The 15,136-nt window shown below is 38.8% G+C and overlaps 1 protein-coding gene across 6 annotated transcripts in view; it reads left to right on the top strand.

Moving 5' to 3' along the window:
- Positions 1-15,136, top strand: part of USP34 (ubiquitin specific peptidase 34) — a 285,331-nt gene that overhangs the window by 82,920 nt on the left and 187,275 nt on the right. For 5 of the 6 annotated variants that reach the window (XM_007970503.3, XM_073023027.1, XM_007970505.3 and 2 more), the window contains exons 6-8: positions 5,116-5,183; positions 7,819-8,011; positions 9,746-9,807. In XM_007970503.3, the coding sequence (XP_007968694.3) occupies positions 5,116-5,183; positions 7,819-8,011; positions 9,746-9,807 (323 nt within the window). The remainder of the gene's footprint in view (positions 1-5,115; positions 5,184-7,818; positions 8,012-9,745; positions 9,808-15,136) is intronic. The other variant, XM_073023028.1, reaches the window with a different exon arrangement.

The following is a 15,136-nucleotide window of genomic DNA, read 5'->3' as shown; positions in this document are numbered from 1 at the left end:
GCTTGTAGGGCTTAAGTAACATAGAGGGGGACACAATAACAATTTCTGAATGCTCAGTGTCCTAAGACTGCTTTTTAGAAATATACTAGCAAAGACTGTTTAGTATCAGAAGCTAGGGTAGGATTACATATTTTTTGATATCTGTCTACTAGATAGGAGAATAGGAAATTAAGTTTTCATGATGCCACTTTGTCAGAACTAGGTTTGATGCAGAATGCTGTTTTTCTGCAGTTAGAGGGAGCAAGGAACTTTTTTTTTCTTTTTTTCCCTATTTGAGAGTTTTAACCTAGAGGTTAGGAGGGCTGCTAGAATTCCGTTAGCACTAAGCAGGGGTTGGGGAGATGCAAACCTGAAAAGCTCAAAACTTACAGTAAAATATGATAAAGGACACACTGTAGGATTAATGGCATATGGAATTTGGTTTTTATGATGGGATCTATAGTAGTGTTAAAGAATGCTGATTTTTATAACGATATAATCCTAGGTTTGAATTGTACCTCTGTTGCATAGTATGTAATTTTGTTTTCATTAGTTTTATAAGCCTTACTTTTCTCATTTATCACAATGGGAATATTAAGGACTTAGTAAATGGTAGCTCTTTTTTGTATTAAAATTTTTTCTTGTATTTACATTTTTTTCATTTGCTATTTTTTATTGAAATTTTTACTCACTTGTGTCTGTGTATTCTAAAATAAAAGATATACCTATGTCCTCCGATGTATCTTGTATAAAATAGGATTTTTTAACCTTCTGTTAAAATTTGAAAAATAACATTCATACAGAAACGTACACAAAGTGATAACATGTGGCTCAGTGATTTATCAAAGCAAATACTCGTTTAACCATCACTCAAACCAAGAAACAGAACATTGTCAACTCCCCAGAAGCCTACCTTATGACTCCTTCTGGCCATTAACTATTCCATCTCTTCTTCTTTAAAAATAAACACAATTCATACTTTAATGCTGATCATTCTCCTGCTTTTTTTTTTTTTAAAGTTTGATCACCTAATCTTATATCCCTAAACACTATAATTTGGTTTTGTCTGTTTTCACCATGCAGCCAGAATCACATACTGTGCATTCTTTCATGCCTGGTTACTTTTTTTAAATGCTGAAATTTATATTGCATGTATTTCTAGTATGTTCATTTTTATTGTTGAATAATCTTTTAAAATATACCAGTTTATTTTACTGGTGATGGACATTTAGTTATTACAGTTCATGTGGGTGTCAGCATTCTTTTATGTGTGTTTTGGTGCACATGTGTGTGCATTTAATTTGGATATATATTTAGTGGAATTTCTTATCAGTAGGGTGTGTGTGTGTGTATATAATATATACACTTTTTGTTGTGTTTCTGAGATGGACTCTCACTCTGTTGCCCAGGCTGTAGTGCAGTGGCGTGATCTTGGCTCACTGCAGTCTCCACCTCCTGGGTTCAAGCCATTCTCTTGCCTCAGCTTCCCAAGTAGCTGGGATTACAGGGACCTGCCACCAAGCCTGGCTAAATTTTTTGTACTTTTAGTAGAGAAGGGGTTTCACTATGTTGGCCAGCTTGGTCTCGAACTCCTGACCTCAGAGTGATCCAACTGCTTCAGCCCCCAAAGTGCTGGGATTATAGGTGTGAGCCACTGCACCTGACCTGTTATGTATTTGTAATGACTAGTGAGAATGAGCACGTTTTCATAGGCATATTACTTATTTGGATTTTTTTTTTTGCGAAGTACCTGTTTAAATCTTTTCCCATTTGCAAAATTGGATTGTCTTTTTCTTGCTGATGTTTAGGAGTTCCTTATGTGTTTTAGATAGAAGTCTTTTTAGGTAGAAGTCTTTTGTTTGATATATGTATTGCCAATATCTTCCACTCTCATGTTGCTTTTCACTCTTGTGTTTAAGAAATATTATGTGTCAAGCTTCATACTGTATAATTTGTCAGTGTTTTTCTTTATGGTTAAGGTTTTCATTTTTGATTGAAAAAGTCATTTTTTACTCTAAGGCCATGAAGATACTTACAAAGTTTTTTTTTGCTCACTGCAACCTCCGCCTTTTGGGTTTAAGCGATTCTCCTGCCTCAGCCTCCTAAGTAGCTGAGACTACAGACACTTGCCACCACGCCCAGCTAATTTTTTGTTTTTTTAGTATAGATGGGGTTTCACCATGTTGGCCAGGATGGTATCGATCTCCTGACCTTGTGATCCGCCTGCCTTGGCCCCCCAAAGTGCTGGGATTACAGGTGTGAGCCACCATGCCTGGCCAAAGTTTTTGTTTCTTTGAAAAGTTCTTTTATTTTTTCTTGCTTCCTTGATCAGGAAACAAGTATCATTGCTTTACCTTTCATATTTTGATCTATTCAACTGCAGTACATTTATATTTATAGTTTCGGGGAGGGATTAAGATTCATTTTCCTTTTCATAGAGATATCCAGTGTTCCTAACAGTGTCACAAAGACAGTCATTTCTTTGTTCTGTAGTACTACTTTTGTTGCACAGGTTAGTCTTGAACTCCTGGCCTGAAGTGATCCTTCCATCTCGGCCTCCAAAAGTATTGGTTACAGGTGACTCATGCCTCATCACTACACTGAGCCAAATCAGATGTCTTTATGTGCATGGGTTTGGGCTCTCTGGCACAGTACACTATTTTGTTTGCTTAATTTTGTGCTGTTTTGCCCATTGCCTTAATTATTGAAACTTTACAAGAAGTCTTGCTCTCTGGGAAAGCAAGTGCTACTTCCCTGTCGTATTTCTCTCCCCTCCGCTCCCCTCCCCTCTGTTCACCTCTCCTCTCCTCTGTTTTTGAGACAGTCTTACTTTGTCACCTAGGCTGGAGTGCAGTGGGACGATCTTGGCTCACTGCAACCTCTGTCTCCTGGGGTTCAAGTGATTCTCCTGTCTCAGCATCCCAAGTAGCTGGGATCACACGTGTGCATCACCACTCCCAGCTCTTTTTTTTTTTTTTTTTTTTTGTATTTTCGGTAGAGACAGAGTTTCACCATGCTGGCCAAACTGGTCTTGAACTCCTGACCTCAGGTGGTCTGCCCACCTCGGCCTCCTAGAGTGCTGGGATTACAGGCGTGAGCCACTGCACCCAACCTCTCCTTGTTGTGTTTCTTAGAGAGTTTTGGCTCTTCTTGGACTTTTGTGCTTTGAATGAGTTTTGTAAGTTCTGCACATAAACCTTTTTGGATTGCACTGAATCTATAGATGAATTTCGGGAAAACCATTATCTTCATGACAAATATGGCATATGTCTCATTATTTACATGTTCTTTAATTGTTTTCCAGCTTTTTCTGTAGAGGTCTCATATCTGGTTAGATTATTTCTGGACACATGTTTTTGATACTGTCGTTAAGGGAATCTTTTTGAAAACTTATTTGTTGCTGGTGTGTAAGAAAAAAGCATAGGGTGTTGTATGTGTGTATATATAGGTGTGTACATATTCATTTATATTAACCTAAGCAGCAGTATTGCTCAACTCTTCAGTTTCAGTGTTTGATAATTATTTTGGGTTTTCCAGTTATATTATCTCAGAGTATTATTTTAAATTCTTCCTTTCTAGTCCTTTGCCTTTCGTTTAGTTTCTTACCTTATTATACTGTCTAGGGCCTTCAGTTCAAGTGGAATTAGGGCTTCCTTGTCTTGTTCCTAGTCTCAGAAGGCAGAGTTTTTAACTTTTCACCATTAACGTAGTATTTACTACAGGATTTTTATAGACGTCTTTTATTTGATTAGAGTGAATCCCTACATTCTGTATTCCCAAATTCTTTAAAAAAAATTTTTTTTTTTGTTTTGAGACAAGGTCTCGCTCGGTCGTCCATGGTTGGAGTACAGTGATGCGATCTTGGCTCACTCAGACTTCCACCTCCTGGGTTCAAGTGAATCTCGCACCTCAACCTCCCAGAGTGTTGAAACTACAGACATGTGACACCATGCCTGGCTTATTTTTGTATTTTTTTGGTAGAGACGGGGTTTCAGCCGTGTTGGCCAGGCTAATCTTGAACTCCTGACCTCAAGTGATACACCTGCAGCGATCTCCCACCAGAGTGCTGGGATTATAGGCATTAGTCACCGAGCCTGTCCAGATTTGTATTTAATTTGTATCTCCTGCCTGTGTCAACACTAAGTATCAGAGTTTTTTGTTTGATGATTGGGTTAGGATTTTTATTCTTACTATTTTTGAAAATAAAACTATTATAATGTATTCACATTTGATTTATAAATGTTAAAATATAGTGCAGAAAAAATAAGGAAATATATTTATTATAACTTTTATTATAATTTCATTAAGTTGTAAGTTACTTATAGTAAGAGCTTATTTCAGTAAGTACTTGTTGATACTGTAATCAGTGTGTGACTGTAAAATATATTTGTTTCAGATGGATATTGAAGTGACTAGAAAGTATGGGTAATTTGAAATTTTTTAGGAAGGAATGAGATGATTAGTTAAAAACTAATATGATTTATTAAAAAACCAATGCAGTGTCTTGTATTGGGGATGCTACCATACAAAGAGGTATAGATAATTATTTGGTAAGAAAATATTACTTTGAGAAATGGTTTTTTTCTTTTCAGCAAGAAGCTAAGATTAATTTTTCAGATAAGACTTTATGTAAAATAAGATATAGGTAAAATTTCCTGATACATGTGTAATTCTGTTTTGTACTATACTCTTTTCATAATTGATAATATATGTAATTGTGGAGGCATCAAAATATTAAATGATCCTGGTTTTTGTTCTGTTTTGTTATTTGAGACGGAGTCTTGCTCCGTTGCCCAGGCTGGAGTGCAGTGGTGCAATCTGGGCTCACCACATCCTCTTCCCCACCAGGGTTCAAGCGATTCTCCTGCCTCAGCCTCTCAGCTAGCTGGGACTACAGGTGTGCGCCACCATGCTCAGCCAGTTTTTGTGTTTTTAGTAGAGACGGGATTTTACTGTGTTGGCCAGGCTAGTCTCAAACTCCTGACTTCGTGATCTGCCCGCCTCAGCCTCCCAAAGTGCTGGGATTATAGGCGTGAGCCACTGCGCCTGGCCTGTGCTCTGTTTTTCATTAGTGAAAGACATATGTATTTCACATACTTGTTAGGCATTAATGTTGTTTTTATGTTTCTTATATAGATTAGAATATGGCTACATATTCCTGCTGTCATGCAGCACATTATACCTTTTAGGACCTATGTTATTAGGTAAGTTTATAAAGTCTCTTTCCCCTGATTATCAATGTAATATATTTAAACAATTTATAATACAGAATTATATTGTTTGAAAGTCCCCTATAGTCATACCCTCTAGAGAAAATTTCAAGTAACAGTTTGGAATATAGTGTTTTTTATGCACATATATGGGTTTATATTTAATGTTTACTTTTTAGCAAATTATGTTGGACTTTTTTTTACATGAGTATGTAAAAAGAATTAAAGAAATTAATAATGGTTATTCCACTGTATTTAGTCAGTCAACAAATACACAGTGTCTGTTACATTCTAGGCACTGAGGATATAGCAGAGAAGAAAACAAATTGCAAAAATCTCTGCTCTTGTGCAGTCTGTTTACAAAAGAAGTAGATGATAATACTACATCAGAAAGTGATAAGTATTATAAGATAAATAGCAGCAAATGTAGATTGAGAGTTCTAGAGGGTGGGTTACAGTTTAAATATGGGGACAGGGAAGGTCTCATCGAACGGGAGGTGACATTTGAATTTTATAAGTCTCAACCTGAAAAGGAAGCCTAAGAAGATGGAGAAAGGGTTGTACTGATTAGAATTAAAGTATGAGCTATCAGGATTCTGCATATTTTATTGATAACATTTATGAGAGTATTGTACTTTTTTTCTCATTTGCAAAGGTTTGAGTGTCTCCCTTTTTCACAGTACTACTCAACTTTTGGGAGACAGTATCAGGCAAAGAATCAGATAGTGATGAATGCTATGAAAGTAAGTTAGTGTGATACAGAAGGAGTATGGGGCCTTTCTGAAAGGTGATATCTTAAGGACATGAGTCAGCTATTCAAGTGATTATCAGAAAGATGTATTGTAGAAGGAACATGTGAGTGTAGACTTTGAAGTTAGCATAACTTCAAAGTTATGAAGAAGAAACTAGAAGCAGATTGGTGTGGAGAATAATGTGTAAAGGGATATAATTATGAGGGTGGAGGGATAAGCAGGGGCAGGTGATTCAGGACCTTGTAGGCCACTGTAAGGAGTATGGATTTAATTTTTTCAATGGGAATCTATTGAAGGGTTTTTAGCAGGTGTTTCAGGATTTTTTAAAAGTTTTATTTGGCCTTTTAGTGGATCATAAATATAGGGTGGCTGGAATAGAAGCTAGAGGGAGACCAATTGAAATGTTTATGTATTAGTCCTGGAAGGAAAATGATGATTACTTGTAGTAGGATTGTTAATGATGATTTTGAAAATTGGATGAATGTAAGTGAAAATAAAATCAATAAGACTGGTCATTATAGGGTATAAAGAAAAGGGTAGTATTGTACATGTGGATGACATTCAGCACCCCCCTCCTCAATTTTTTATTTGTAATGTGGATATCATTACTGAGATGTGAAAATCTAGGAGAACTTAAATGTCCCACAGGCCTCTCAAAGTCTTCTTGTCTTTAAGTGGCACTGGCAAATTGGGAATATGAACTTGTAGTTCAGAATAGTTTCATTAATTTAAGAGTTGTGAGTGTAAAGATGGTATTTAAAAACCACAGGAGTCACCTGAGGAGAGCATACAGGAAAAGAATAGAAGTGAGTCTAAGATAGAACTCTGTATCAGTTGGTTTTGCTATGTAAGGAAACATCTCTCAAAATTTAGTGGCTTAAAACAATAGCCACCCAGGCATGGTGGCTCATGCCTGTAATCCCAGCACTTTGGGAGGCCGAGGCGGGAGGATCACCTGAGCCCAGGAGTTCGAGACCAGCCTGGGCAACATAGCGAGACTCCATCTCTGCGCAGGGGAAAAAAATTAACTGGTGGTGGTGGCACACTCCTATAGTCCCAGCTACTAGGGAGGCTGAGGTAGGAGGATCACTTGAGCCCAGGAGGTCGAGGCTGCAGTGAGCTCTGATTGAGCAGTTGTACTCCAGCGTGAGTGACAAAGCAAGACTTTGTTTCATAAAAAAAGAAAATATAAAACAATAGCCATTTATTATTTCTCACAGTTCTCTGGTTAGCTGGGCAGTTTTGTTGATCTGTATTGACTTGGCTGAAACTGGATGGTCTAGGTTAGCCTTGTTCCCACATTGTGTGATTGCCATGCTGATTGGTCTTGTGGGGTGAGGGGGAATCTCATATATGTCTTGCAGTTGGCTTCATGTCAGTTGGAGCATCAGATACTTCTCTTTCATCCGGCAGGCTAACCTTGGTTCCTTGTTTTGGTGGTGATTAGAGTTCCCAGCAAGAGAAGGCAAGCTCAAAGGCTTTTCTAGCTTCCCCTTATGTCATGTCTATTAATATTTCATTGGCCAAAGCAGATCATATGGCAAGGCCCAGATTTAAGGGTGTAGAAATAGATTACACCTTTTGATGAGAGGAATAGCTAAGTCACATTGCAAAGTCTTGTACATATAATGATGGGAGGAATTTGTGGCCATTTTGTAATCCATTACAGGCCTTCAGGAACACTAATGTTGAAAGGTTGGACAGCACAGAAGGAATCTGCCAAAGAGATTAGGCAGGGCCTGAGAGGAAAACCAGAGGTTTGTGGGTTTTGGACACAAAAAAATGTTCATGCTTACAATGTACATTTTAAGTTATTGAGTGGTCTTTTAAAATGCTTTATGAGTTTTTATGTATTTTCAATTTCTGAATCATTTCAGGTATTTATGCAAGCTCTCTGATCAGGAGTTACGACAGAGTGCAGCTCGTAACATGGCTGACTTAATGTGGAGCACAGTGAAAGAACCATTGGATACAACATTATGCTTTGATAAAGAAAGCCTAGATCTTGCATTTAAGTACTTTATGTCACCTACTTTGACTATGAGGTTGGCTGGATTGAGTCAGATAACAGTAAGCTGTGTTTGCTTTATTTTTGGTCATTGTTTATTTGCTTTCTGGTCTATCATAATAATACTACCCACTATTTATGGAGCCCTTCATACTAGGCATTGTGCTAAGTATTTTACATGGATTACTTTGTATGGCCTTCACAGATAATTTCTGTGTTTCTCTTATTTTAAAGATGAAAAAATCTGAAGCTTAGATTTATATGGATTTATACTGTGGGTCCATTCGATTTCCGGGTCCAACTCTTTCATCATTTTGTTTTTGTCTTTTTAAACTATTCAGGTTTTTATGTTTATAGATGTTTTGTGAAAGAGAAATAATTGGAGGGCTTTATAAGCAGTTAATTAATTTTCCAGGCAGAAACCATAGATTATTGGGCCATAGGCCAAATTTTACTAAATGTTTGTTTTGAATAGTCTTAAATACTGTTTTTAAGTAGGACAAAGTAACATAAAAATCTGTATTCTTGGCTTCTCATGGTGAGGGGGTTGGAAGAAGGCCTGGTATCCTTGGGTCTGTATTCTTACATAACGACAGTCTGTTAGAACTAAATAATTAACTTTATCCTTCAGAATGAACATGCTTTCTCCAGTTTGTTACAGTCCCCATTTGCTTTACTCCTTTACATTTCTGGGTTTTTTTTTTTTTCTTTCCTTGGAGATAGAGTCCCATTCCGTTGCACAGTGGCGTGATCTCGGCTTACTGCAACCTCCATCTCTCGGGTTTAAGTGATTCTCTTGCCTCAGCCTCCTGAGTAGCTGGGACTACAGGTGTGAGCCACACGCTTGGCTAATTTTTTGTATTTTTAGTAGAGATGGGGTTTCACTGTGTTGGCCAGGCTGGTCTGGAATTCCTGACCTCAGGTGATCCAACCGTCTTGTCCTCCCAAAGTGTTGTGATTACAGGCATGAGCCCCACCCCACCCAGCCACATTACTGGTTTTTTGTTTGTTTGTTTGTTTGTTTTTTTGTTTTGTTTTGTTTTGTTTTGGTAGTGTAGTCACACTGAAAATCTGAAGTAGCTAGAGTTTGTGTACCGGGCTTCATAAGATACTTGTTGACATTGTCTCAGATAAATCTTGAGTGGATTTATCTAGGAAACCTTTCCTGAAACTTTGTCTATAATGACATTACTTGCTCTCTTGCATTAGATTGTTGTGTTTTTTTACTTACTCAGCTTTGTTTTCTCTAGTGTGCTTAGTGTAATAAAGAATACTATTTGCGGCATGAATTTAATTTTTTTTTTCCTTTTTTTGAGATGGACTCTTACTCTGTCGCCCAGGCTGGAGTGCAGCAGCGCCATCTTGGCTCAGTGCAACCTCTGCCTCCTGGGTTCAAGTGATTCTCGTGCCTCAGCCTCCTGAGTAGCTGGTATTATAGGCGCGTGCCACCATACCCAGCTAATTTTGTATTTTTAATAGAAATGGAGATTTACTATGTTGGCAAGGCTGGTCTCGGAATGCCTGACCTCAGGTGATCCACCTGCCTCGGCCTCCTAAAGTGCTGGGATTACAGGTGTGAGCCCCTGCACCTGGCCCTTATTTAGTATTTTAATATAACAGAAGTAGTTTTACTAATTGAGAAGCGTATGTCTCTGATTATGTCTTAGATTTTGTAATGTTAATCTAGTTATCGTGATCTACATATGTCAGTCAGTTTACCATGTTTCTTAGTACTTGCTGACATGCAAGAATAATTTTGGAAATAAAAACCCTTAATTTCTTGTCTTTAATCATAGAATCAACTCCATACCTTCAATGATGTGTGCAATAATGAATCATTAGTATCAGACACAGAAACGTAAGTAGGAGCATTAATTTATATGTAAGTATACCATTTTAATGTACAGTTGTTTATATGGTAAATTCTAATTTTAGATTTAAAATTTTTACTAGAAATTCTTTGCCCCGTGACAACTTGCGCAGTCTTTATCAAGCTTTCAGAACATTATGCTGTCTGTAATGTAACTCCCTCTCCCTCTTTTTTTTGAGACAGGGTCTTGCTCTGTTGCCCAGGGTGGAAGTACAGTGGTGGGACCATGGCTCACTACGGCCTCAACTTCACAGGGTCAGGCGATCCTCCCACCTTAGCCTCCTGGGTAGCTGGGACTACAGGCACATGCCAGCATGCCTGGCTAATTTTTGTAGAGTCAGAGTTTTGCCATGTTGCTCAATCTGGTCTTGCAGACTCAAGCCATCCACTTGCCTCAGCCTCCCAAAGTGCTCAGTCTGGTCTTGTAGACTCAAGCCATTCACTTGCCTCAGCCTCCCAAAGTGTTGGGATTACAGGTGTGAGCCACTGCGTCTGGCCACATTTCTCTCTTTTAAAAGCATATACCAACATATAGTACTATTTATCATGGTATGAAAGCATACTGTTTATACTAGAGAATTTAATCTTGAAGAATATGGTACTGATAGTTTTCAGAAAGTACACTGTCTTAGTCCAGGCTGCTGCAACAAAGTACCACAGATTGGATGACTTATAGACAACAGAAATTTATTTCCCATAGTTCTGGAGGCTGGAAGTCCAAGATCAGGTTGTTGTCAGCCTCATCAAGTTCTGGTGGGGCCTTCTTCTGGACTGTAGACTGCCATTTTCTTTTTTTATTTTTGCATGGTGGAAAGAAGCAGAGAGGTCTCTGGAGTCCCTTTTATTAGGCCACTAATCTCATTCATGAAGGCTCCACCCTCATGACCTAATTATCTCCCAAAGGCCCCATTTCCAATAACATCACATTGGGAGTTTAAAAAGTAGTTTTTATAGCTTAGACTTCTTGAGTTCTGAGAAATATATATATTCCATTTAATTGTTCATCTGGTAGAGAAATCGTTTTTAAAATCTAAACAGTAAGGTAGAATATCTTCTGGAACAGAGTTGTATTGCTCTGTTAGAAAATTCGTAATTATACATGTGAGTCATTCTTTAGTGTAACTTGATCTTACTACTGCTCTAAGGCGCTAATCTCAGTTGAACTTAAGTCTTGAATTTGGAAACCAGAGACTGTGTCTCTTGACTCTTTTTTCCCTTTAGACTAAAGAGTTCTTATTCTCCTAGTTGTTCTTTATATGGTATGGTTTTTGAATTTATCACTATATGAGTCATTCATCTCTGGCAATATTCTTTGTCAGTAGTCCCCTTAAAATGTGTTGCCTAGAATTTTTCATTGCTTTATACATTCTGGATCATATTAGAAGTGTTATTTCACACTGTCAAGACATTATGTAGACCATATCCAATGTATTTATAAAGCTACGGCTCTGCGCCAGGCACAGTGGCTCACACCTGTATCCCAGCACTTTGGGAGGCTGAGGTGGGCAGATCACTTGAGGCCAGGAGTTTCAAGACCAGCCTGGCCAACATGGCGAAATTCCATCTCTACTATAAATAACAAAAATTAGGTGTGGTGGCGCATGCCTATGATTCCAGCTATTTGGGTAGCTGAGGCACAAGAATCATTTAAACCCAGAGACAGAGATTGCAGTGAGCCGAGATAGTGCCATTTTCACTTCAGCCTGGGTGACAGAGCGAGATTCTGTCTCAGAAAAAAACCAAAACAAACAAAAGAAACCTACAGCTCTGGATTTTCCTTTTCATCCTCTGTGTCCCCTCACCCTTCTACCTCTGCAAGACCGCTTAAAGAGAACCTTATATAATTGCTAATGTGATACTCATATTCCTCTCATCCCCTGTGAAAAGGATTAAAAATTTGGAATGTTCACTGCAGTAATAACACATTCAGGCTAGGTGTTGTGTGAAAACAGTGAATAGGGGAATAAGAAGGAATTCCAGTAACAAATGCAAGGAATATACATCCTAAAGACATGTTTAAGAGAATAGAGAGGAGAGTAAAAGTATTGAGGACTGGTGGTAAAGAGTTCAAAATGGGAAGGGAGAGTGTGTATACAGTGTGAGAAAATTGGAGTAAAGAGAAAAAGTATGTGATAAATACTGTGGCGGCTGTGAACTGGGTGTTTTTAAGCAGTTTTATTAACATACATATAAAATTCACTTGTTTTATATATACAAGTCAGTGAATTTTATAATAGTAAATTTTTAGAGTTGTGCAACTGTCACCACAGTCCAATTCTAGAACATTTCCATCACTTAAAAAAGATGTCTTTTGCCCATTTGTAGCCAGTACCTATTATTTCCAGCCTCACTAATCTACTTTCTATCTCTGTAGATTTACCCATTTTGGGATATTTCATTTAAAAAGAATCAAATGATAGTGATCTTTTCTGGCTTCTTTTCACTTAGTATACTCTTGTTTGTTTGAGGTTCGTTGAGATTGTAGTTTGTACTTTATTCCTTTTTATTGCTTAATAGTATTACACTGTATGGATATACCACACTTGATCAATTGCCAGTTGATGGATATTTGGTTTGTTTCTACATTTTTTTTTTTTTTTTTGAGACAGGAGTCTCGCTCTGACCCCCATGCTGGAGTGCAGTGGCACGATCTTGTCTCACTGCAAGCTCTGCCTCCCGGGTTCACGCCATTCTCCCGCCTCAGCCTCCAGAGTAGCTGGGACTACAGGCGCCCGCCACCACGCCCGGCTGATTTGTTTTTGTATTTTTAGTAGAGACGGGGGTTTCATCGTGTTAGCCAGGATGGTCTCTATCTCCTGAGCTCGTGATCCACCTGCCTCGGCCTCCCAAAGTGCTGGGATTACAGGTGTGAGCCACTGCGCCCGGCTACATTTTTTTTTTTTTTTTTGAGACGGGAGTCTCGCTCTGACCCCCAGGTTGGAGTGCAGTGGGCCAGCTCTACCTGCCGGGTTCACGCCATTCTTCCGCCTCAGCCTCCCAAATAGCCGGGACTACAGGCGCCCGCCACCACACCTGGCTAATCTTTCGTAGTTTTAGTAGAGACGGGGTTTGACGGTGTGAGCCAGGATGGACTCGATCTCCTGACCTCGTGATCCGCCCGCTTGGCCTCCCAAAGTACTGGGATTACAGGCGTGAGCCACCGCGCCCAGCGTGTTTCTACTTTTTGATTGGTATAAATAATGCCATTATAAACATTTATGTAAAGTCCTTTTGTGATCGTATGTTTTCATTTTTTGTAGTAGATACTTAGGATTAGAATTGTTGCTTATATGATTAGTTTACCTTTAACTTTTATAGGAGCTATCCAACTGTTTTCCAGTATACCTGCATTATTTTACATGCCCACTAGCATTGTAGGAGGTTTCCAGTTTCTCCCCATTCTTGCCAGCAGTTATTATTATCTAGATTTATTATTGCCATTTGGAGATATAAAGTAGCATTTCATCATGGTTTTAATTTGCGTTTCCCTAATTGTTGACATAGAACATCTTTTTATGTGGTTATTTACCATAATGTTTCTTCGTTCACAACATTGCCCAGTTTTTAATTGGATTCTTGGTTTTGTTTTATGGCTTAATGTGGTCTGTACTACAGACTGTTCTGTGTGTGCTTAAGAAGACTGTACATTCTGCTGTTGTCGTATGGGGTGTTCTATAGATGTCTGTTAGGTCAGATTGGTTTGTAGCATTGTTGTCTGTCTCCTATATTCTTGTTGCATTTTCTGCCTCATTCTTTCTATTATTGAAAGTAGGAGATCGAGTGCAGTGGCTCATGCCTGTAATCCCAGCACTTTGGGAGGCCAAGGCTGGTGGATCACCTGAAGTCGGGAGTTCAAGACCAGCCTGGGCAACATGGCGAAACCCCGTCTCTACTAAAAATACAAAAATTAGCTGGGCCTGGTGGTGTGGTGGTGCGTGCCTGTAGTCCAGCTACTTGGGAGGCTGAGGCAGTAGAATCACTTGAACCTGAGAGGTGGAGGTTGCAGTGAGCTGAGGTCACACCACTGTACTCCGGCCTGGGCAACAGAGCAAGAGTCTGTCCCAAAAAAAAGAAAAAAAAAAAAAAAAGATGCTGAAGTCTCCAAATACATTTGATCCTGAGTGTTTGCGGATTTAGTCGTCTCAATGAGCTCTGAAGCAAGATGACAGAGTGCCACCTTGTTTGACTTTAGTTAGGAATGTGCATATTGGAAAATTCTAATCTTTCACTGCTATGTGCATGTCTGTGAGTGCCTATGAAAATGCTACAAATACTGATTTTGGAGCTACAAATAAATTGCAGCAAATGGATGAATTTGCAAATATAGAAACCATGGAAGAGAAGAAAAAATATTTTTATTTCTTCACAAATACGGAATATGGAGATGGAGGTGCTGAGGGCCAGTGTGGTGGAGTGTAAGAAGTCCTGGCGCCACTTGGATGGGGTTTGAATCCCAACCGTAGCACTTGTTTAGGCATAGGAGATGGCCTCAGGCAAGGCATCTAAACGCTTCTGAACCTCATTTCCTCTCTCTCTCTCTTTTTTTTTTTTTTTTTTTCCCCTGAGATGGAGTCTTGCTCTGTTTGTTGCCCAGGCTGGAGTGCAACGGCACGATCTCAGCTCACTGCAACCTCTGCCTCTTGACTTCAAGCTATTGTGCTGCCTCAGTCTCCTGAGTAACTGGGATTACAGGCACCTGCCACCACACCCGGCTAATTTTTGTATTTTTGGTTAGAGACAGGGTTTCGCCGTGTTGGTCAGGCTGGTCTTAAGCTCCTGACCTCGAGCAGTCCACCTGCCTTGGCCTCCCAAAGTGCTGAGATTACAGGTGTGAGCTGGCCACGCTGTTTTCTCTTTTTAGAAAATAGAATCAACTAGTATGAGAGGTTTTTCACATTAAAAATCTGTGTATGATATCTATATTATGTACATATTTCTTGTAGGACCAAGGGTTCAGCATTAGGTAATTCAGTGTTTGCAGTGACTCTGTAGAATATAATTAATGCGAGTAACAAGAATTAGCTGTGTTGCTGAATTGTCTGTTTCTCCTTTTAATTCTGTCATCAATTTTTGCTTCATGTATTTCAGGAATTCTTTTGTTAGGTCCATATGTATTCCTGATAACTTGATCCTTTTTTTCATTTTAAATGTCCTTCTTTGTCTCTTTCAGACATTTTTTTGGCTTAGTCTATTTTATTTGATATTGGTGTAACCCCTGAACCTTTCTTAAGCTTATTTTTGGCATGACTTATCTTTTTCCATTCTTTTATTTTCAGTCTGCTTGTTTTGAACCTAAAGTATGTCTTAGGGGTAGCAT

Source organism: Chlorocebus sabaeus, chromosome 14 (assembly GCF_047675955.1).
Source record: "Chlorocebus sabaeus isolate Y175 chromosome 14, mChlSab1.0.hap1, whole genome shotgun sequence".
Classification (NCBI taxonomy): Eukaryota; Metazoa; Chordata; class Mammalia; order Primates; family Cercopithecidae; genus Chlorocebus; species Chlorocebus sabaeus.
This window is presented reverse-complemented; position numbering and strand designations above follow the sequence as displayed.